The 24,202-nt window shown below is 31.5% G+C and overlaps 2 protein-coding genes across 3 annotated transcripts in view; one reads left to right on the top strand and one right to left on the bottom strand.

The window, feature by feature from the left end:
* Nucleotides 1-8,681, top strand: part of LOC122502421 — a 36,354-nt gene extending 27,673 nt beyond the window's left edge. The window contains exons 3-8 of the mRNA XM_043612462.1: nt 4,037-4,326; nt 5,175-5,244; nt 5,336-5,638; nt 5,788-7,449; nt 7,627-7,819; nt 8,199-8,681. Coding sequence (XP_043468397.1) covers nt 7,216-7,449; nt 7,627-7,819; nt 8,199-8,623 — 852 coding nt within the window. The 5' untranslated portion in view covers nt 4,037-4,326; nt 5,175-5,244; nt 5,336-5,638; nt 5,788-7,215 and the 3' untranslated portion in view covers nt 8,624-8,681. The remainder of the gene's footprint in view (nt 1-4,036; nt 4,327-5,174; nt 5,245-5,335; nt 5,639-5,787; nt 7,450-7,626; nt 7,820-8,198) is intronic.
* The window catches only part of LOC122502419 (PHD finger protein 14), a 60,003-nt gene extending 37,856 nt beyond the window's left edge, over nt 1-22,147 (bottom strand). The window contains exons 1-9 of one of the 2 annotated variants that reach the window (XM_043612458.1): nt 21,830-22,147; nt 20,398-20,562; nt 19,883-20,122; nt 19,442-19,808; nt 19,092-19,366; nt 18,565-19,020; nt 18,226-18,499; nt 17,948-18,155; nt 17,467-17,784 (exon numbers count right to left, since the gene is read on the bottom strand). In XM_043612458.1, the coding sequence (XP_043468393.1) occupies nt 17,467-17,784; nt 17,948-18,155; nt 18,226-18,499; nt 18,565-19,020; nt 19,092-19,366; nt 19,442-19,808; nt 19,883-20,122; nt 20,398-20,562; nt 21,830-21,872 (2,346 nt within the window). In that variant the 5' untranslated portion in view covers nt 21,873-22,147. Of the gene's footprint in view, nt 1-17,466; nt 17,785-17,947; nt 18,156-18,225; nt 18,500-18,564; nt 19,021-19,091; nt 19,367-19,441; nt 19,809-19,882; nt 20,123-20,397; nt 20,563-20,849; nt 21,420-21,829 lie in introns of those variants that run through there. The other variant, XM_043612459.1, reaches the window with a different exon arrangement.
* Nucleotides 22,148-24,202: the final 2,055 nt, after the last annotated feature.

Here is a 24,202-nt window from a genome sequence, read left to right as displayed (position 1 = left end):
CAATTAAATCGACAAAAACAAGCAACAAATATTTTCCCAAAAAATGTGGCCCACAATTCCCCGAATGCTTCATTTTACAAAAAGCTTTATATTATTTATTCATTTAAATGTGATGCAAAATTTCTTTTTGGAGTCAAAGTACCAATGCCACACAATAATTAAAAAAATATTTTCCTTAAGTATAATTCTTGAAAACCCTTGTAAAAACAATAAAACATAAACGCCCAAAAGAAATATTTAAATGAAATTTTTCAGGTGGTTGTTGTTAACGCCTTATAGGTAATTGTAAAGCGTTGTAAAGTCATGAAATTCTTATGAAAAATTTACTTTAGACGAACAAAAGAAAAAAAAATTGAATGATCAAACTTTTAAATATTGTTAAATAATGGAAGTGGCCCACAATTTCCTAATCTCCCCTAGTTTATAGGTCTGAAAATACTGAGTTTAGAAAAAATTTGCCCAAGCAGAGCGTAATATACTATACTTTCTTATATGCTTTTAGCTCATCCACACTTTCCACCCATGCCTGTTAGGTTCAGTTAAGTGTAACAGCATTCTAAGAGACCTAGCTGATGAGTGTTGAAGTACTTTTAAACCAATTAACTTCTTTTCTTCTTGGAGTAAAATACGAAGAAATGACCGGTACAATGCTATAATTGTCAAATATATGGTCATGTGGCAAAACTTTGTAACCGGGAATACAGATGTGTAAAATGTAACATCAAACCTAACCCAGGCGATTGTGGTGTTTTAAATGAGAGCGAAGCAGCAGAAAATACTGTTTTCTGCGCAGGTTGCGTATTAAAGAACCAAATTAAAACTGGAGAATTAGAGAGTCATTAGACATTATACGTCCAGCCGGGTTGTAAATGGCGAACTCTCCGTATATTATCAATAAACGTAAACTCACTAATTCACAATACAGAGCGCTTTAATTTACTTTAAACCATTATAAAATATAACGTGGGCATAGCTTGGATTGTCGAAACTAAACTCAGAGAAGTCCATTCGATTAATTTCCCAAATTATAACACAATAAGAAATGATAGATATTAAGCCCAAAGTGGTGGAGGCACATCAATAACCTTAAGCCAGCATAAAAAATTTAGAAACTTGAATATTTAAATTTAATTTAAAAGAAAATAAAAAACTGTTAATTATCAGCGCGAAAGGACTTCGTAAATGACCTCTCACTTTGTGTAGTGACCTTAACGCCTGGGGTGACTTAATTTTAAATTATAGGGGTTATTTAATATAGATGATGGTGATTCTTTTGTTGATCAGACTTACAATATAGGGCAACTCTTGCGAGTAATATAATAATTTGTACTAATAATTTGAAGATTATATTACTAAACTTATTTCGGTGGGTCGTCAACGTATCAATTTTGTACCACATCGCCCAGCATGCTTGGAATGCCGGGCTTGTTGTTAAATACAAAAAACACGACCTAATAAATGACGACACAATCAAATCAATATTGTGCACAGCGTTCTCCAACAAGAAACTCGGTAAAATACACATGGTTGCAAGTGTGAGAGTCGATTTCCCAACTCACCCCTCCTTTCTCATTCCTTACCACTTATAATTAGTTGACGTCACACAAAAGAATAGTGAAGCAATTTCATGCAACTAAAAAAGTAGTGAAACTTTTTGGAAATATATATTCATAAAGATAGAAGATACAACTTTGAAATTTTTCAACTTTTTTTCTTTGAAACTGCATAACTTTTTATTGGTAAAAAATATTGAGGTCAATTTTTTTAAATTGTCTATAAAAAGATACACTTTTCAGTAAAAAGTTTTTGAAAGAAAATTTATTCGATACTTTGTTGATATCAACCCCTTCGCAGTCAAGACCAAAATCTCAAGTGGGCTCAAAATGTCAACAACTTTTTAGATATGTCTACAGTTACAAATCCAAAATTTCGAAAATTCCTAACTCGAAAATTTGGTCAATATTATACAAAAATAAAATATACGTACACTACCGTCGGAAATTACACAGGCACACAAAAGAAAATTTCGTGACCACGAGGACAGATCCTTATAATTCTAAGTTTTTGGGGTCGCTGAAACCGAATATGGCCATGAAAAATTTTTTAATTGCCTATTTTCCCACTACCACCGCCTTACACCTCCACACGGGAGTGAGGGGGTTAGCATTTCAGTTTTCAAAAAAGTCGAGTAGCGTGTCCATTCCTATGTTTTTTGGGTCGCTGAAAATGAAAAAGATCAACAAAAACAAATGCGTGCCTCCCTTTACCCCCTAGAACGCCCCAAATACACCCTTAGAGGGGGTTAAAATTACAATTTTCACGAAAAGTCGAATGTGGTGTCTACTCCTATGTTTTTTGGGTCCCTGAAACCGAAAGAGACCACCAAAAATAAATTCGTTCCCTCCTCCACCCCCTAGCACTCCCTAAGTATCCCTAGGGAGGAGGTTAAACTTTTCGGTTTCATGAAAAGTCGTGTATAATTTTCATAAAACCGTAAATTTTTACCCCCTTTAGGGGTAGTAAAAGAGTGCTAGGGGGTGAAGGAGAGGACTAATTTTTTTGTAGTCTTTTTCGGTTGCAGGGAACCAAAAAACATAAGAATAGACACCGTATTCGACTTTTCGAGAAAATTGTACCTAATTTTAATCCCCTCCAGGGGTGTATTTAGGACGTTCTTGGAGGTAAAGGGAGGGACGCATTTGTTTTCGTTGGTCTTTTTCGTTTTCAGCGACCCAAAAAACATAGGAATGGACACCCTACTAGACTTTTTTTGAAATCTGAAATCCCAACCCCCTCTTTCCCATGTGGAAGTGTAAGAGGGTGGTAGCGGGAAAATGGGTCTGTTCTCTGGGTCAAGAAATATTTTTTTTATGTGCCTGTGTTATCATACCAATCTTTAAATCACGATTTTTCTGTACACGGAAAGACTCCCGTGGGGGACCCGGGCGCAGAATAGGCCCCCTGTGATCCGATGCATGTCGTAAAAGGCAACTAAAACGGGCTCGGAGGGTCGCCAACACTTGCAGTTAGTCCTCGGTTCGCCCTGGCTATCTTGCAGAGTGTTGGCATACTGATGATGATGGGCAGTGCCGTGTCGGCCCGGCAAGTCTAATATAGACCGACAACCTTCGCCCATTGTTGGTGTCGTCGATTCGAATGGGACACGCCGACAATGGGGCCGTGTTTGACCCGGCAAGAGAATAGGCAATCCGCAGTCACAACTGCGTGTCGTAAAGCAGGTTCTACATGGGATACCCGACACGTGAAACGGGCCCCCTCTCCAATACCAACTTCTCCTACGTGATGAGGGGAAAGCATTTGGTAGATGGAGCAGAGGGGGCACGTCTTGTCGTGTCGGGCATCCCATGTAGAACCTGCTTAAGAGACGACTAAGTGACTATCGAACACATTACGCCCGTCTCGTACGGGTCTGGTGAGACTTCGGTCTGGAAGCAGAACCTCCGCGTGGTCCCCGCTGGTAGTACACGAGGCTTGCCCTTGTCAATCTCCAGCAAATGGGGTATTGGCGGGGTCAATACGACTGCAACTAACTGCTTCTCCCTTTCATTGGGCACCAGTCTTCTTGCATTTCAGGCATTGCCTATCTTTATCAGAGGTGGTAAAGAAATTTTATGCTTTGAAAGCGTTTTTCCATTCCCCTCTTGACAGTGGTTGAAAGCTCAATATGCTGAGTTCGAGGCGTGTTAGTGATGGTAGAATCGAGTCCGATTCCTGTGAAGAATCGATTCTCGACTTCCAAGAATCGATTCTTTGGAATCGATTCTATACTAAAGAAAATCGAGAGGAATCGATTCTTACGTCACAATTTCAACGTCTGCTGTCTGCGCAGAGATATATTTATTGGGCGTTTCAAGAGTTGCTGTGAGCATACTCTGAATATGCCGTTATTGGTTGACCCAACAGCATGTTTATGGTGATTGGTCCGAAAACTGAAATTACTCATTATTTACTTTTTTTGGCGCTAATCTGTACACGTGGTATATGAATAACCGGTATAATCACATTCTTGTCACAGTGTTTACTTGGAATTTGGCAAAGTTTCTTGTCTTAAATTGCTTTTCCAAAATGCCGCCAAGTGAAGTTTGGAATTATTTTCAAAAAATAAATAAAGGAGATAAGATGCGTTGCGGAGTGTGCCTCGTAGAATTAAAATTCTGTAAAAGCACTTCTTCGTTATCTAAACACCTACAAACAATCCATAAAATAAATCTGCTTTCATTTTCGAAGAAAAGGAAAAGGACAGAAAGTTTTTCGTCAACTGAAAACGAAAATAACGACAGTAACAGTCAGGAGAGTGAAAAGGAGGTTAAGTATATAACTTTTATGTATTCAATTTAATTGTTTTATCTTAAAAACAAAATTATTTTGCATTGAAAGATATTTTTTGGAATAAACTTTTACGTCTGAGTTGATTTTATTTGGTATAGTAGATAAAAAAAATTTTTATACGAATACATTAAACAATAAATAAATAAACTAATAATAATGCAGAAACCAATAATGAGAATACACGAAGACTTTAAATAATAATTTAACAAATAATGTAACGTAAGAAAATTCTCATTTGCTTTCTCTATTTCTTATTCTTATTTTTGTTTTGATTTGTCTTATTCTTTCATTAACCTTTATAAGGAATCGTTGTAATGTTTAGAGTTTATTTTTAATTTTGACTTCAAAGTTTATACGTGTTCAATTTATTTTATTTTAGTGGTTTTTATAGTGTAAATTGTTGAAAATATTTTTTGTTTGTCATTTATTTATTTATTTTGTGTTATTTGTCGCAGAAACTATAATTTATTGTTATTATTTCTGTATTTTTATTTATTATTTTTTATTTGATGTTTTTTTAAAATTATTATTTAACGTCTTAGTGTTTTTTGTATTTTTATTTTTTGTATAATTTTATAGAGACTTCCTGGGGAGAAAATCGTATTGATTTCGAAACATTATAGCAATTCTTATATTAAGAAATTACTTGTCCGAATGTATTTGTGTGAATAAATTTTTACCTACTATTCCAATATTTTTTATTTGAACATGTAACTTTTAAATTAAGTTAATAACCTAAAATTAATCAGTTCATTGCAGTAATAAAGACGCGAAAACATCACAATTAAATATTATACGTATGAAATTGACAATTTTTTTCTCAGATATCAGTCGTAACTGAAAAAACTAATGGGCCTCTCGATCGATGTTTAGAAAGAACTGCAACTTTTTCTCGTAAGTTATAATATTATTGCTTTAATTAAATTTATTAAATAAAATATTAATGTCATTAGTAATAATTTTATTTTTGACATATATGTATCAGGTGGAGGTCAACGATGTGGGGAAGTGAATGATGCCTTGCTGTACATGATCGCACACGATAATGAACCTTTATCTCTCACAGAGAGAAAAGGATTTAAACAGTTCGTGAAAATCCTACAACCCTTGTATAAACCTCCCTGTCAGAAAACTGTTACGTTGATGATGGAGCAGAAATATGAAATTCTCCAACAAAAATTTTAAAAAATTCTCCAAACAAAAAACAATTTAATTATTACAACGGATCTTTGGACGGAAATAATGTCTACTAAAAGTTATCTGGGATTAACGGTTCACTATCTTAATGGTAAATAAACATATTATCAATAATAAATTCCTAAATTATTTTAATTAAGAAATTTTATAAAATAAATTGATAAAACATATTTAGATTAAAACTTTATTTATACTTATGGAGAATATATATATAATAATAATAGCACACAAAATTTTTAGGAATCGAAATAGAATCTGTGACAATTGGAGCCAAACCCATGGCTGAAAGAAAAACAACTGAAAATTTATGCGTGATCTTAAAGGATCTAATTTCCGAATGGAGCATACAACCTGGCAACGTCAAGGCAGTTTTAACCGACAATGCGGCTAACATTGTCAACGCTTGCAAAATTGTTTTTGGTGATAACAAGCATATCGCATGCTTTGCCCACTCATTAAACATTGTAGCACAAAATTCCTTAAATTTAAGGGGTTACGCCACCCTGAACGCATGAAAATCGGATGGTTTTTTAGGAATTTTTTTGATAAAACTGTTTCAGGTAGGACTTCTTTACATTTATTGATGCTTTAGTACATATATTGAGCTTTATAAATATTTAAAAAAAAATTGTTTTTAATTAAAAATGGCGGAGATATAACTATTGGCGTGGATCAATTTTTCCGGAGCACTCCTTGATGGTGTACATGATTGGCAGTTCAATTTTTGTCAGAAACAAGTAAAACAATATTTTTCTTAAAAAGTGATAAATTTTGAACAGAGTGACGAAGCCATTTTAAAAAAAAAAATTTTTTACGCAAATGGAAGCACTTCAAAAATTGACATTTTTTTTTGGCTAAAATTACCGTATAAAAAATTGGATAAAAAATTTTCAAATTATTCAATCAAAAAAATCCCACGTCACTCTGTGGAAAATCTATTTAGGAAGATGTATATTAATTTTCAAGTCAATCGATTGAATAGTTTTTGAGTTATCGTGTACACCGTCTCGAAAATTGTGGTTTCGAGAAAAACGCAAAAGAAGAAAAAAATGAACTTTAGTGTATTATAACTTGAAAATTTTTCAATTTACTATTTAATCAGCAATTCCTGGGCCATAATTTTTTTTATTTAAGAATGGAAGGGATACAATGAAAAGGACCCTTCCTAAATCATGAAAGGGCCCCCTAGACCATTCGAAAATAGAAAGTCGCTGCTTCCAGCAGCTCTCGGCGCGTCCCCACCGCGCTGACTTCTAATGACCATAACTTTTGTAATTAGTGAGACATTGTCTTCGGCGACATCTCAAAATATTCGTTAGAATATAAACTTTGAAATTAAGCAAAAAAAAAAAATAAATTTTTTTGAAAATTTCAGGGTGGCGTAACCCCTTAAGGAAAAGCAGCCTTGAAAATAATCAGGATTCATTGCCCGAAAACAGCGACGACGATAATGACCTTTCAGACGACGATCAGGGGAATGAAAATAATAACATCAGTTCCCTGAAAACAGTTGTTCGAAAAATAAAAAAAATTGTTACTTTTTTTCGCAAAAGTGATAGAGCAACTGAAGAGCTCAAAGCTTTACAGAGGAAAGAATGTAATAGGAATGAAAACCAGTGCTTAAAACTAATACAAGAAGTACAAACACGGTGGAATTCCACATTCGATATGCTCGATCGATTTTTGGAACTGTCCGATTTCATTGGAAGAGTATTGTTAAAAGTTTCCAGAGAAAAGTCGACAAGAGGAAAACCCCCAATGATGTTGACACCTGAGGAAGAAGAAATTGCCATTGAGATTAGAGATATTTTAAAACCTATGTCTCAAGTAACGAAGGAAATTTGCTCAGAGAAGTCGGTTACATTGAGCAAGTGTATACCACTGATTTCCCTTCTTCAAAAAGTAAATAGTATATTCATATTATTATCCGTTTCAAAAATATATTACATTAAAATATAATTTAGATTAAGGGTCGTTCAAAAAATACGTAACACTATTTTCCGGAAATTTAGGTCCCAAAAAGCGTTACGTATTATTTTAACGGTCTCTTATAATATTTTTAATTGTTTCCTTTTTCAGAGTATCAACAATTACGAAGCAACGCATCCCGTTTCATTTAATTTTAAACAAACATTGTTAACTAACTTGGAAAAAAGATTTAGGACAGTAGAAAATATTAAAGTAGCTGCAATGGCAACAATTCTCGATCCAAGATTTAAAAAACTGCATTTTCAAAATGCTGTTTCTGCTGCAACTGCTGTTGGCGCCATTAGTAAGTCCAGGGTGGCTATATGTCAGTAAAGTCAGGAAATGTCAGAGAAACAGAATTATTGTCAGGAAAATTAAGAAAATCGATACTTTTTTAGACATATTTTAAAAAATTGCGACTTTTTCGATTTTTCTTCCAAACATTGCATCAAAATACCACAATTATTAGTAAAAAAAAAGTGCAACTTATTTTGATTTTTATAATGCGAAAAATAACTATAAACAAATCTATCAAAAATTATTTTAAAATATAATTGAATTCTAGAGGAACTTTTAGAAAATAATTTTAATTAATTGATTTAGAGATGAAGTTTAGCAGAAAATCTTATTAATTATAAAAATTAAAATACAAAATATTAATTTTTATTTATTTTATTTTTTAGATACGATACTAAAAAATAGGACCAAAGAAGTTGCCCAAGATTGTTTGAGAGACGAAAATCTTAATAATAATGACGTCAACAGCATATGGTCATATCATGACCAATTACAAAGCCAACAATTAACAAATGCAGATTCAGATAGTGCGGGTGGAATTGCAATTGAAATAAGGCAGTATTTAAACCGACCGGTATGTTCTAGAAACACGAACCCTTTCGAAGAGTGGATTACAATGAAACCAACGTATCCGCACTTGTACGAAGTTGCAATGGAATATTTGCCAATATTGGCAACTTCGGTTCCATCCGAAAGACTGTTCTCAAAGGCAGGCCAAATTATTACAAAAAGGAGAAATAGGCTTTCAGGTCAGCACCTGAATCAATTAATATTTCTTTTATCAATAAACTTCGAAATGTGGAAAAATTAACGATACGAAAAGAGTTAGAGTTAATTTACATAAATGTGAAAAACTAGTTATATAAATATTTTTTATACGTGTAAAAAAATTATAGAAAAGTTAAAAGTGTTAAAAATATATTTGTTTTCACATATAAATTGCATAAATTATTTTTTTTATACCAGCTTATAAAATTAGAATTTTGTAAATTTAAATCTCTACTTTAAACTTTTTCGAAAAATAGCAAAAAATTTAATTCATTAATATCACAAAACCAAATAACAAATACAAAAATTAATTAAATGATAAATGTTTCCTAAGAAATACAATTTTTACATATAAAAAAAATAATTTTAAAAAAAATGTATGGAATCGAAAACGATTCCTTGCTAGAATCGATTCTTCGATTCCTAGAATCGACTAATTTATAAGAATCGATTCTCAAAAAAAAATCCGATCACTAAGGGTATGGTCCCATGATGAGCAGAAAACAGAATGCAAAGCAGAATTTCGTGAGTGCAAGAGAGATAGTCAGATATCACTATCCTTTTCACTCACACGAAATTCTGCTTTGCATTGTGTTTTCTGCTCATCATGGGACCGTACCCTAAGGGGTGTTTAACGCCTGACTGAGTGAGTTGCAGGTCCTCAACTCGGGCGGTTACCTGCAGAGTAACCAGGGATTAGAGAGGTCCCGGCCCCTACCCAGGGTCCCTATGAGTAATCCCCGTTGGTTGCTTGTGGGGTGGGTAGACGGGGGGTTGTAAATGCAACTTTCCGTCGACGTTGGCCGAGCGTATCTCGGCCCCGTGTCCCACGGGGGACCGTGGAGGTATACCAGTTTTGGGAGGTCTACACGTAAAACTACCCAGGCGATGTACACGGAAAGAAAAAGTCTAAAGAATATTTTAATGTTTGTATGAAAAAGTTGGACAAGAGTCACTTTTTAAAAATGTTTCAATACTGTATCTCAAATTCATATTCATAACAATTACAATAAAGTTTAAAGAAAATAAAGACAAATATAAATAAAATTTGGATCAATGTGAAATAAATTACAATACTATCTTAAAATACAAAGCTTTTCTATGAAATATTTAATCCTTATATTTTCATTGAAATATTCTTAATACAATATAGTAAATATGTTGAATCAATATAAAGTAAATTACTATACTGTATATAAATATTAAAGCTGACAATGAAATGTATAATGACTTCTGTCATACCGAAAATTTATTTTAAAAAAATTTATATAGTTTACCTTTTAGTTTTTAAATTTTCTTAAAGCACCACGTATCTTGATGTTGCACTCAGAATTCATACATTATAAACTCTAAACATTTATTTATACTTAATGATAGCCTACCCAGATAACAATCGTGCGTCGCATTTAAACGCATGTTTCTTGCACTAACTGCGACTTACCAGATGAGTCGGTTCATATACGCATCTTACTATCGTCTGTGACGCTGGTAATAATGCGAGTGTTGTGAACTGCATTTCGTAAGCGCCTGTGATACAAAATGATAAGCATGTTCCGTTCACAAGTGCGACTCGCTAGAAGAGTCAATCCATACGCATTTTACCATCCACAGTGCGAATGCTGTGAATGCGTGTGCAGTGAACTGCACTTAATACGCACGCAATTAATGATGCGCAACCACCCGTATCGGCAATCACACATTTTATAATGGCGACAGCATTGTTTGTGGTGTGTTATCAAAATAAGTTTTTATTGTGATTTCATTTTTTATTGTTTTTTATTGCGATATTATTGTGAGGAATTATTGTGGATTTAATTTTTAGTACTGCAGCAAAATAAGAAAGTTAAATTTAATTTGTTTAAAGTACATATATATTTTTGTTGTATTAGATATAACCTCAAAAAAAGAATTTGGAAGTTTTTAACAATTTCAATTCCAAAATTGTACTGAAATATTAAATTAAAATCGTTTTTATAAATAACATTTTAATTTAAAAAAAATTACTAATGTCAATAATCTTTTCTTTTTATTTAATTCAAATAAGGCTGAAGTATAAATATAATTTATTCGCATTATACCGTCACGCATGTGCCCATCACAATATGCGACAGTTATGGATCGCATATGATGACGCATCTGAGTGGTCCAGTGAACGCGCATAGTGCGGATAAATCGGCACGCGTGCAGATGATATTAGCAGCACACAACGCGCATTTTGTTATCTGGGTACCTAACAGAAAATCTACTAACGACCGGAATCGAACGCACAACCCTAATATTAATAGAACGCAACCCCAACCAACTAGCTACGCAACGCACGCTGCAGGTGGTCCTTCGATAATAGTGGACATTCTCACTGTGGAAATATATGCGCAGCAGAGTACTGCGCAACTGACGCGTACGCGATTCTTCAAAATATTTCATACAGTATAATAATTTTTTTAAACTTGTCTGAAATACACATCTGAACTCATCTTTCTTATAAGTATTAAAATAATTTTACTTCTGTAAATTGATAGTTTCATAAAATATAATAATAATTTTACGACAGTTAAAAACATTTTTCCTATTATATGAGAATATTTATAATTTATAATTTTTTTAATACATTTCAAACGTTTTATCATACGCACAATAAATTTTCTTAGACATCTTGAAATAATTTTCAGGAAATCAAATAAATATTATAAATTGTCCATCCCAGTAAAGAAAATTCGATACACGGACCGCGGAGTTCGTATTGGGGATTTAAAATTGCAATGCGACACATAGTGACCATAAAGTGAACTAAAAAAAATGGCTGCTGTGGGTGTACAAGGTTGAAAAAAATGTTAATATTTAAAGTATTCTAATGTTTAAGAAATATTTGTTAAGATTGTTGTTCATTATTTATCTTTTTATTGAAAAACTACTTAAAATTAAAACCGAAAAGTCACAATTTAAGTTTATATTTTTTTAAATTTGTACACCCATTTCGTCCATTTTTGGTGTAAAACACTAGCGACACCGAGCCCGCGGTGGTAATTTTCATTGCCAATACGAGCTTGGTAGCTCGTATGAGAAATCTCTTATACGAGCCTTTTTTCGTAATGAGAAGTGTATAGATGCTTGTATACGAGGTGACTTTTAAAGCATTTTTATTAATGTAACACTATTTTAAAGTAAATGTAGATAATAGAAATGAATTTTCTCATCTAAAACAAAGCTAAATTCATAAGGGAAATGAAGTTTTAAGAAAAAAAGAATAATTTTGTTCAAAAAATTTATACACACTGAAAAAAGGTTAGAATTTGATAATTCCTTGTTACTCTTACTTACCGACATTAGATATTTCTCGGATGCAGTAAGCACGATTTTGTATTAGCGGTAAAATAAATAAGTTTTTCTTCATTACTAATTAATAATATATTATTATTTATTTATTATATAAATGTTCTTATATAAAATAATTAAATTTAATACAAAATCGTGCTTACCGCATCCGAGAAATATCTAATGTCGGTAAGTAAGAGTGACAAGGAATTATCAAATTCTAACCTTTTTTCAGTGTGAATAAATTTTTTGAACAAAATTATTCTTTTTTTCTTAAAACTTCATTTCCTTTATGAATTTAGCTTTGTTTTAGATGAGAAAATTCATTTCTATTATCTACATTTACTTTAAAATAGTGTTACATTAATAAAAATGCTTTAAAAGTCACCTCGTATACAAGCATCTATACACTTCTAATTACGGAAAAGGCTCGTATGAGAGATTTCTCATATTTCTCATACGAGCTACCGAGCTCGTATACGAACTCTGCGGTCCGTGTATCGAATTTTTTTTACTGGGATCTTGTCCAACTTTTCTATAATATATTAAAATATTCTTTAGACTTTTTCTTTCCGTGTAGTAACTAATGTCAGAAAATTAACAAATATACCATTTGAAAGCTTATAATATTTTACGTTAAATGATAAACATTTGAAAATTTTTGTAAATTACACAAAGATTTCAGCAATCGACAAATTTAAAAAAAAAATTTATATTGAAAAATTGTTTTAGAAATCGCATAGGGTCAGCTGGGGTAAATAGAAACAGATTTGCTAAGTTTCACCAATAATATAAGTTTTTTCTTTTAAATCGAAATACTTTCAGTTTTTTTGTGTATTGAGTTATTATTTCACTTCCGTGGAACAATTTTATGGCGAAGTAAAAAATATGGGTATCATATTTTTTTACGTTCAGGTTTTAAAAAGTATTTTAAATTCAAGTTAAAAGTAATATCGAAGTTACCTAAAAGTGGCCAGTCAAAAAAATAAGAATTGTAAATTTTACATCTTAAGCACATGTGTATTCTGTCAGAAAGTGCCAGGAAACTGAGAATTTGGTCATTTTTCGTCTAAAAAATTGAAAAATAACGCTTAATAACAAAATAAAGCATACTGGTCAACAGGGAATAAGATTCTACGACACCTCGAGCAACGAAAGTATAAAAACATAAAATATTTTTTTTTAAAATGCGTGCCAGGAAACTGAGAATTTGTCTGACCAAATGGCCATTTCGGTCACAAAGTACACAATTTTAGTTAATTGAACTGCAAGTTAAGTAAAATGCAAGTGATATCATATTTAGTTAACCTTTACTAAGCACTGTGAAAAATGATGAATTAATCGGAATGAAAATTCTTAATATTTTTAACGTTTTTTATGATGCCAGGAAACTGAGAATTAATTCGATGGACAAAATTCAAGATAATATTTTTTAAATAAAATATCAAGTAATGTAACAATAATTATTATTTTAATCTTTGTAAAGCACAACTATTTGAAATTATTATCCAAGTGTAAATTTGTATTTAATCGCTTAAAAATAATATTTATATAATTTATTAACTTTCATTTTCACATTGGGACATGCCAGGAAACTGAGAATTCAGCACTTGAATGCTTATTTTTTGCAAAAAATATTTTTTGAAACCGGGTAACGCTTTGTGGCATAATAGTAATCATTATTAAGCACTACAGTTCCCATTGAAAATAATTTTATTTTTTTCAAAATTAATGTAAGAAACAATCTTGGACATCATATATTCCCTCGTTTGTGGAACTACCCATATAGGTGTTCTCCTTCAACTTTCAACTTTAATTTAAGACCAAAAAAGTTAAAAAAAATCTTATTCGGTTCGCGAGATATAATTATAAGTGTCAGAGCATGTTTTTGAACAAATACATTGAAATAGTCAATTTTTTACGGTTTTTGACTGAAAACACTCTGACGTTTATAATGATATCTCGCGAACCGAATGAGATTTTTTTTTAACTTTTTTGGTCTTAAGTTAAAGATGAGACTTGAATGATGACATCTATTTAACCCTCCGTCACACACCTTAGAAAAAATTACACCTTTACACACGTTTAGAGGGAATCCCTCACCACATTGTAAAATAAGCGACATTACAACCTAAACAAAGGAATCAACAAAAATTTAGTTTTAACACAAACTTACAAATATATGTAGTAAATTATTCTAAATTATAAAATTAATAAAATTAATTTTCGGTCTCAAAAATAAAAACCGGACAAGTGCGAGTAGAACTCGTACTAAAACCGTGGGTTCCGTACCCTCGTTTAAAACTTCTACTTTTTTGCTGAAAAAAATATAAAGATCAACTCTAATATTTTTCGCTGTATTTTTTCTGTAATCTACAGGTGAAAATAAATAAATAACCAATTTTCATTTCTTCAGATAAAAAACTGCGGGCGCTAGGGTAAAAAACACGCTTTTTTGACGAAATTTTTAAAAACTTTAAGCTTTTCGCTGAAAAAAATATGAAGATAAAATCCAATCAGGTTCGTTGTATTTTTCCTGAAATCTATACACGAAAATACATAAAATAAGCAAAACTATAGTCCAATAGGCCAAGAATTGTGAAAACCAAGGGGGGGGGGTCACACTTTTTTTCTAAAACGAAAAAATTTTTAGTTTTTCGCAAAAAAAAATGAAGATGAACTCTAATAATTTTTTCTGTATTTTTTCTGTAATCTACACGTGAAAATAAATAAAAAATGCCCAACGCCAGTCCACTAGACTAAGAATTGAGAGAACTAGCATAGGTATAATTATTATCAAAAATTGAAAAAAAATTTTAGGTTTTCGCTCAAAACGCAATGAAGATCAGTTCTAATCATTTCCACTATATTTTTCCTGTAATCTACATGTGAAAATACAAAAGTGTACCAATTTTCAACTCTCCAGGTAAAAAACTGTGAGTGCTAGGGTGAAATTCACGCTTTTTTAACGAAATTTTTAAATGAGTTTTTCGCTGAAAAAAATATGAAGATAAAATCTGCACGAAAAAAAAAATAAAAATGTATAACGCCAGTCCACTAGGTTAAGAATTGTGAGAACCAGCAAGGGTTAACGAATTTTCGAGCTTGCAAAAAGACATTTTAGTTTTTCGATGAAAACACCATGAAGATCAATTCTAATCACTTCCGCTAAATTTTTCCTGTAATCTACGCGAAAAAATACATAAGTATGCCAATTTTCAGCTCTCTATAGCTTTAGCGCATGGGCACTTCCTTGCGGCGAAAGAACGAACTCGTACGATTGCAGCAAGGCTCCTTACTAATAGCGAATTCGGTTATCTGCATTCTGCACCGGAGCACTCTCGGAGTGCTCCAGAGCAGGAGTAGCATGTTCGGTTTGACAAATGTGCTCTAGTGCAGATCGTTTGGAGTATTCGCTTTAGCAGCACTGCTCCGGCGCAGATCGTTTCGAGTATTCGTTTTGGCAGCACTGCTCCGGCGCAGATCGTTATTTGTGTTCGAATTAAGAAGTGTGCACTCTCAAGGATCGAAAGGTGCAACAAAATTTGCTTCCATACAATATTGTTAGTGCAGTTTAAAAAAATGTCAAGAGAAGCGGCAAATTTAAAAATTTCACTTCTAACAGATTTAATTGACACCTCTAGCGATAGTAGTGAAGACGAATTATGTTTTTTATAATGAATTTTGTATTTAGAGAAAGACTAACATTTGATATTTTAATATTTAATAAAAACAGTAAATAATTTTCAATATTTTTAATATTTAAATAAAAATACTCATTATAAAGTAATTATTTGGTCTCAAAGAAATAACCTTTTCACTTATTTTATTATTGTTGTTGTTAGTAGTTCAAAATGTCAAATAGTGTAAACAAAATTTATATCAGAAATATTATTCGATAATTTTGTGATTAACAATTCTGCTATATCAAAACATTGACCGAATAAAATTTTAAAATTCTAATAAAAATATCAAATTTTTTGCTTTTAAAAATATTATTGATGTATACATCATAAAATATTTAATAATTTTAAGTAAAATAATTTTACATTTAAGAAGAAAATATATTGCATAATATAATGTATAATAATATATATAATATAATAAATATAATATTATATTACATTATATTATATAAGTTTAATTAAATTTAAACTTCGCGCCAAACGAGCAGTGTATGCCCAAGGGGCACACGATAACTAAAAGGCATTAAAATGTTAACATCTACTCAAAACGATAACTTGAAGTTATCAAAAAGAGAAGTGTGCCCGCTGGGTGCTTTACACCATAGCAGTTCATGTTGTGCTCCTGCTCCAAAAACAGTCGAACTTTGCCAGTGTTCATGACGTCATAGAGTGCCTCAGGGTGCGATCCCATATGAGCAGAATACGTCGACCGAAAGCAGAAAATCATGAGAGTGAAAAGAACAACATTCGGTCGACATATTCTGTTCACATGGGATCTCACCCTCAGAGTAGAGCACAGCTTTTTGAGAGCAGAGTAAACTATACTCCTACACCGAGCAAGATCGCTCTTGGAGCAGATAACCGAATTCGCTATAAAATAGGGCGAGCTCTTGCTGCGATCCTACAAATTCGTTCTTTCGCCGTAAGGAAGCGCCCATGCGCTAAAGGTATAGACCACTCTATGCTAAAAAGCCCTGATTTTTTTCTCCGTGTAGGTAAAAAACTGTGAGCGCTAGGGGGGGGGCTACATGCCTTTTTTGCGAAAAACGGCCAAAATTTGATATTTTTCGCGGAAAACTCTATGAAGATCAACTCCAATCACGGTCGCTATATTTTTCGTGTAATCTACGCGTGAAAATACATACGTGTACCAATTTTTATCTCTCTAAATGAAAAACAGTGAGCGCTAGGGGGGGAGGTACATGGTCATTTTCCGTAACCGTTTTAATAGGGTTCCTACCGGGTACGGAACCCTAAAAATTAATTACACGAATGCACATCTTCGAAGGAATTACACTTTCCATGTAAAAATAATGTAACATTAACAAATAAGCAAAAAAATCATTAAATAATTTATTTTAATTTATATTTATAATATAATTTTGTCATTAACCAACAGTGGAACAAAAAATGTTTTGAAAACTTGATTTTTTTATTTAACATAACCTCACTTTTTCGAGTTTTTTCTGGCTTTGAAGCTTCATAATTAAATATTAATTATGTTTAAACTAAATGTTTTTTTAGAAATGTGTTGAGGAGTAAATTGTCGAAAGGTATAGAAACTCATTTTATTTTGCAATGAGGAAAACAAAAGTTATTTAAAAAATACTGAAACCGTAGAGGGAATCCCTCCCTAGGTGTGTGACGGAGGGTTAAGTTTCAAATTTTGTCTGCAATTTTTAAAAGCTTTCGAATGGTATATTTGTTAATTTTCTGACATTGCCATGCACGTGGAGCCGTACGGATAATTTCCGACTGTATAATGTATATCATATTTTTTTATAAAGAACGAAAAAATTATGTTTAATCGATTTTAGAAGATGATTGGTAAATTTCACGTGGAATCGCCTATATGTAATATTAATAATAATAATAATAACAAAAATACCTTAATTGTTATTCTTCTATGAATTTCCGGATGTCCTGGATGCCCTTCTGGATTTTCGATATCTAAACTCTTTCTTTTGTGCTTCCGTTTTCTTTGCTTAATTCCAGTTATCGGATCAGGTGTATATCGTTTATGTTTTTCTCTTCTTCGCTTTTTCAAGCTTCGCTGAGAAACCGATTCAGTGCCATCAGCTGAAGCAACCATGTACTCGGGTGAACCTTCTCTCGCCGTTATATTATTAATCTGGTGATTGTAATTAACTTCATCAACCTGCATCGGCTCCACCAATGGATAAAGATTCATTTGTTTGATAGTTAACTGAAAAAGAAATTACTTGAAGATTATCTACAAAGTTATCTAGTGTCAACTTTGTCACACATTGTTTTTGTTGGCACCCATCGTCATTTTAAAGTGGTTATAATTTGGAAATGGTAAATTTTTCAGAAACAGCAAAATTATAAATTTGAATAGTTTTAGATACCTTCGGAGCAGTGGGAGTCTCTGGAGTGTTATCAATATTATTTTCAAAACTTTTAGAAGTTGTCGGAGTCTGTACAAAGGAGGATGTTAAATCTTGAAGTGGAGCTATATGATTTTCATCTTTGCAATGTCGCAATTTTCGTGGAGCGGAAGTATCAACGCGTTCAATTTCCGAACCTGAGGATTCTTTATCACATTCCGAGCATTGCCTATTAAAATTAAAATACTATGAAATCTGACAATTTATAATTTTGAATACTTGGAAAACAATGAACTCACCAGCCCATTAGTTTAGTTTTCTTCGGCATCCGTGACAATGGTGGACTGAGACAAGAGAGATGATAATGAAGATGACATGTGTCGCATTTTGCTAGAAGATGTTGATTAGTTGATCTTCTACAAATTCCACACTGATGTCTTAGAGTTAATTCTCCTTTGTGATTCTGATCCTGAGCTTGACTACTAAGTACTCTTCCCTCCCGGCCACCATCACCCTTTCCAACCGGAAGTGGAAAACCAACGCCCATTTTTAAAGCAGCTGCCGTTGGCACACCTGAAAAGGTTTCCCCAAACAAAATTACATTTATTCTATTTAAAGATTAAATACAAAGAAAATACCTAGAGTTGGTGGGGCTCTCGGTTTTGCAATATCGGACACTATTGGTAGCGGTTTAAGATAACCAGCTGTTCTTAAAATTCGATGATACATTTCAATTTTTTCCTTTAATGAAACATTATTCTTAACTTGTTCTTCATTTTCCTTCATAACTTGATCGTATTTTTTGTCGAGCGACTGTTGCTCGTTGAGGAGTTGACTATTAATGTCAAGTAATTCCTCCAGTCTTCTTTTCATGGAAGTGACACGTAAATTTCTATCCAAATAGTACCCAATGAATTCGACACTAAAAGCAGGCGGAATGTGCCATTTTTTTCTTATATCAACTAATGCAACCAATTGAGCTTCTTGTGCTTCCAATGCACTCGTATCGACTCCCATTAATTCAGCTTTTCGTGTTAATTGTCGACAGGCAGAGGCAGATGTTGTTAACAGTCGGGGCATTTTTTGAGTTGGAACTACAAAAAGAAAAGAAATAAAATAAAAACACACAACAATAATTAATTGCTTGAAAGCAAATTTTTCTAACCCCAGGCGGAAGGTCTTGAAGTTTTGTGTGCCAAATACTTGTGTCGATGTTTCGCTAATTTTCGTTGAATTCTACGTTGCTCTTCAGAGTCCTGATGTTCGGGTTGCTTCAATAATTGATAACGATGTTGAGCACGTAATTGTAATGCAAGCCAGTTGCGTCGTCTTCTACGCACAAGTGTTTTGTCTGAGTGTAATTTACAATGAGCATAGAATGGATCTGCCTGGTCAACTTCCTCGCTATGTGCCTCCGATAGAAGACCTTCTCTTTGAGCACTGAAGGATCAAAATTGAATCAATTTCAAATGAAAAACATGAAAAATGAAAAATCAAAATCACAATTTGATTTACCAAGTAACGTGGAAGTAAGTGTGACACATTCCAGCGTCGCATTCAATGCAAACGCCAGTGCGAGCGAATCGTGAATCCTCACACAGAGAACACTGCTTAGCTCCCCATTTACTGTAGGCCATTTCAAAAAGTGTGACACTCGCTAACCGATCGACTTCACCAAACGCAACACCAGGAACGTACAATGCACAAACTAAATGCACCCACTTTCCGACATCGGTCTCTTTAAAGATGCCACCTTTATTTGGACACAATTCACATGATGGATCATCGATCCCAGCACTGCAAGCCTCGCAAAACCAGGGCGCCGATTGAGATAGTGAATCTGTACTCGAGAAACTTTCCACGTCCGATACTCCATAGCAACCTTGCAAAATATTTATAGAATATAAATAATTATATCATTGTCTAATATAATAAAAATCAAACAAGTTCTACTACCTTCATGAACAGTTATTCCACATCCGTCGCATTCAACAATTTCATTGATATCGTCACTACGATCGCCAAGGCAACCGCAACATATGAGCATTTTTGCTAGTTTCTCATCAATTGGACCACCTTTAACTGCTTGCTGACGAGCTTGTTCAATAACATCTCCAACAGTCATCCCGGTACTATTCTTTCCCAATAAAGGATCTTCCAATGAATCATCTGATTCCTCGGAATCATCTTCACCACCTATTGTTAACAAAAAAAAAACAATTAAACCGATGTCCCTAAAGTTTCCAAACTTCAAATGATCGTCGATATCTGTTTTACTAATTTTAATCTGTATTTTAATCAAAAATATTTTGTATATTAAAACAATTAATTCTTAACTAGACCAATATTGAATTGACATTATTTTTCAATTCAATATAGTAATTTTTTAAAAAATTTTATTTATTTGAAAGTTTAAAATTGTAGTTAAATATAAACCGGGTAAAGAATACTCCAGAAGTTAGTTAAATTACCTTTGACACCATCATTCGAATCTACAGAATCGTCATCTGACTCTTCACAATGATCCTCTATTCGAAAATCACTGTCATCTGAACTCTCGCCCAAATCAAAATCTAACAATGATTGATGTGCAGATTCAACTGGCTTGACTCTTCTCTTCTTTGGATCTCTTTCAACTATTATCGAAAAGAAAACTACATATAAACAAAAACGTCTTTAAAATTTAAATTTACATAGAATTTACTGCATACTCGTAAAAAAACAATATTTAATTTAAACACTATATACATAAAAGTAGTCTCCTTTTACAGGATTCATAAAAAATATATAAAAAATCTTTTTCATAAAGTATAATTATACTTTATAATTTATTTATTATATTTTATAATTCATCTTAGCGCTACTTTCGCTATTTGCTATGATTTGCTAAGCGTTTTAAGGTTAGGTTCTCTTTTATACTTACACGAATTCATGATTCTTTAATCGTTTTTCTTTAAAAAAGTAAAAACTAAAATACAAAAAGATTTTCACAACTATGCACTATAATAAAATAAATTTTATGTAGTATGTCGGTACTTTTATCTTTGACGTTAAAACTTATATTAAGAAAAGAGTTGGAAATATAATTTTAAAAATTCATTATTAACTTATCTATACTAAATGCATTTTTCGCGTGCAAAATTATTATATCTTATTTTTAACTAACATCCGAACTAATCGTTGATTTGAATTTTAAACTCGTTTTTCTCTAAATTAGGTTTTTGACGCACTTCTAACTTTGAATCTTTATAACTTGACGAATTTTTCACCTAAAGACCACTCAAATTGTTCGACATTTAATCAAGAATATATGCTCATATAGCATATTCCAATACTGCCAAAATTGACCCTTTTCATGCAAACGATACACATATTTGTTTTTAATTAAATAACCACTAATGAGACATTTATGTGCACACATGTAACCACCATTCCATGCATGTAAACAATATATTATGTCCAAAGAAATAGTGATAAAATTCAACCATGTTCGTTATTGAAATACCCGCGAAACAGTGACTAATCAAAGAATTTTTAAATTTTTAAAACATTAATTATTTTCTATTGTTAGTAAAAGCTAAATGAAAAAAAATGTTCATTTACGGAATTTAGGTTTTTTTTAATAATTAGGCATTACACGTTTAAATTGAATTAAATTAGTACCTAACGTTAAAATTTATTTAAAAGATTTTTAAGTAAACAAAGAATTAAAATGTTGTAAATTTAAATAATTTGAAATTTTTTTATTATGTAAAAACAAATTGGTGTAAATTTTAAAAAAATTCTTTGAAATTCAAATTTTTTGGTGTATTAAATATAATTTATATTGACGTATTTAATTTAACAATACATCTTTTTAATTATTACCATAAGATAAACAATGAATACATAATAATAACTTACTCATAGTTTTATATAAAAAACCAACATCGTCGTCCTGGGACATTCTGATTTGTGTATGTGAAACGAATCCAAATCCACGCGAGTCCTTTACGATTTTTATAAACTAAATTAATTCTACTCTTCCATTAAGATTTTTTAACTGACTTTTTCTTTCAATTGATTTGAGTTTCAATTGGAGTTGATTTAATCAATCAGAGAACTTGTAAAGCACTCATTTTTTTCAGAAATTCACAGAAAATAACTTAAACAATTGAAATAATATTTCTTTTGCTTTTTTGAGCAATTTTCTTCCGACGCCGACGCATTTGTTTTCTGCTGCGGGGTTTGATTGTCGCCATATTGACCAATTTTTCACCCGGGAAATTTAAATACTAAATAATTATTTATTTGTATTTATAATTTTATATATATAATTATTTCTGTATATTGCTCAGAAATTAAAAATTTAAGCATAATTTTTCCTTTTACGGAATAAAAATGACAAAAAACACCATTAAAAAAAATTCTGTCTCTGTCTTTCTGCACCATATTTTGTGCACCATATTAAGCTGAACAAAAGTTATGACTTTTTTTCAAAAAATAAAAAAAATGTAAATTTTTCATTTTTTGGCAGATTAATACACTATCTATTTTTTTTGCACAAATACAACTCATTTTGGGGCCCATGAAAAGACGGTAGTCTTTTCATATTTTTCTTTTTATAACATTTCTATCAAGTTTGGTTTAGGGTATACTAAACCAAACTTGATAGAAATGTTATAAATTTTATTACCTAGAATATCATTTTAGTAGAATGTATATAATTGTTAGAATGATAGCTTGGCTGAATTTCCATTAAATCGATCATCAATGTTACAGAATTTTTAATCGTAAGAATAGTAATGAGACAGAGAAATTAAATATGACTGAATTTTAATTGTTGCGAAAAGTTGTTTGGCAGAATTTAAATTAAGCTGAATAGAAATTTAAAAGAAGATTAATTAAGCTGAAAGACTAGTAGAAAGAATTTTAATTTAGTAGAATATTTATTCGTCCGAATTATAATCTGGCAGAAAATCAATTTGATCGAATTTCAATTTTTCAGAAATCTAATTTAACCGAATATCAATTTATGCGAATCGTAATTTTACAGAAGCGTAATTAAATAGAATCTGAATATTGCCGAAAATCTTTTTGATAGAAATCTACTTCATTAGAATGTACAATCATGTGTTCGAATATTAATTTACTAGAAATTCAACTTATCCGAATATCAATTTGATAGAATTCGCGCCGAAATAATTCTATCAAATTGATAGATAATGATGACATTGATGATCTATTTAATGGAAATTCAGCCAAGCTATCATTCTAACAATTATACATTCTACTAAAATGATATTCTAGGTAATAAAATTCTATTAAATAACATTTCTAACAAGTCTGGTTTAGGGTCTTTTCATGCGCCCCCTCATTTTCACAATAAAATTCCAAGATTTTTTGAATTTGTTTTTTTAGTTGAATATTATTTTGTTTTATTTAAGTATCAATGGTATCAATATTTTTATATCAGAATGAGAAATGAGGTGAAAAATTTTTAATATTTTTAAAATTTATTATTATAAAAAACTTAAAAATTATCAGTTTAGATGGTCACTCTAAACCTCACTTTTTTACCCATTTCAAAGTGTTTTATAATAATTAATTTTGAAAATATTACAATAACTTTTGCACCCACTGCCCATCCTAATTATAGAAAAATGGTCGAAAAATTAGCATTGGAGATGTAACAGTCACATATATGCTGTTAACTTAAAAAGATATCAGATATCACTCGCAATCTGAAAATGTTATATATTGTTAAAAATTTGTTCCGCTTTTTAATTAGTAATATACATATAACATAACTCTGAAAATAATAATGAGAATTGGACTAGCTTATTTTTGGAAATAATTATCACATTATTACTAATTATTACATATTTAAATTAAAATTACTTTTAAAATATGATGCTGAAACTGGCATCCGGTTACTATAGCACTCACTTAACTTTAAAAATTAAATTTTAAAGCCTGTTTCAACTTCATTTAAAGAACATTAAAACATTTATGTAAAGTACATATTTCAGAATTTATATTCATTTAAATAAAACAAGGCAAACTTAAAAGTTTTTTAAATGTTTCTAGAAAATTAATTAAAATTTTTTTTAAGTTTGATTGTTAGAAAAATCAAAATCTGATAGATTTTAGTGACTTAGATTGGAAAAATGTTAATTAATACATTTTACAAAATATTATTATTAATATTATTAAATTTTAATATAACTTTATTAAATTTCACATAAGTTTTTTAAAGTTTAGAATTTTTTCTATCAAAATTTTGCTATGTTACAC

This window comes from Leptopilina heterotoma, unplaced genomic scaffold (assembly GCF_015476425.1).
Source record: "Leptopilina heterotoma isolate Lh14 unplaced genomic scaffold, ASM1547642v1 Lhet_228, whole genome shotgun sequence".
Taxonomy (NCBI): domain Eukaryota; kingdom Metazoa; phylum Arthropoda; class Insecta; order Hymenoptera; family Figitidae; genus Leptopilina; species Leptopilina heterotoma.
The sequence above is the reverse complement of the archived record's forward strand: the minus strand, read 5'-3'. Positions and strand labels throughout refer to the sequence as shown.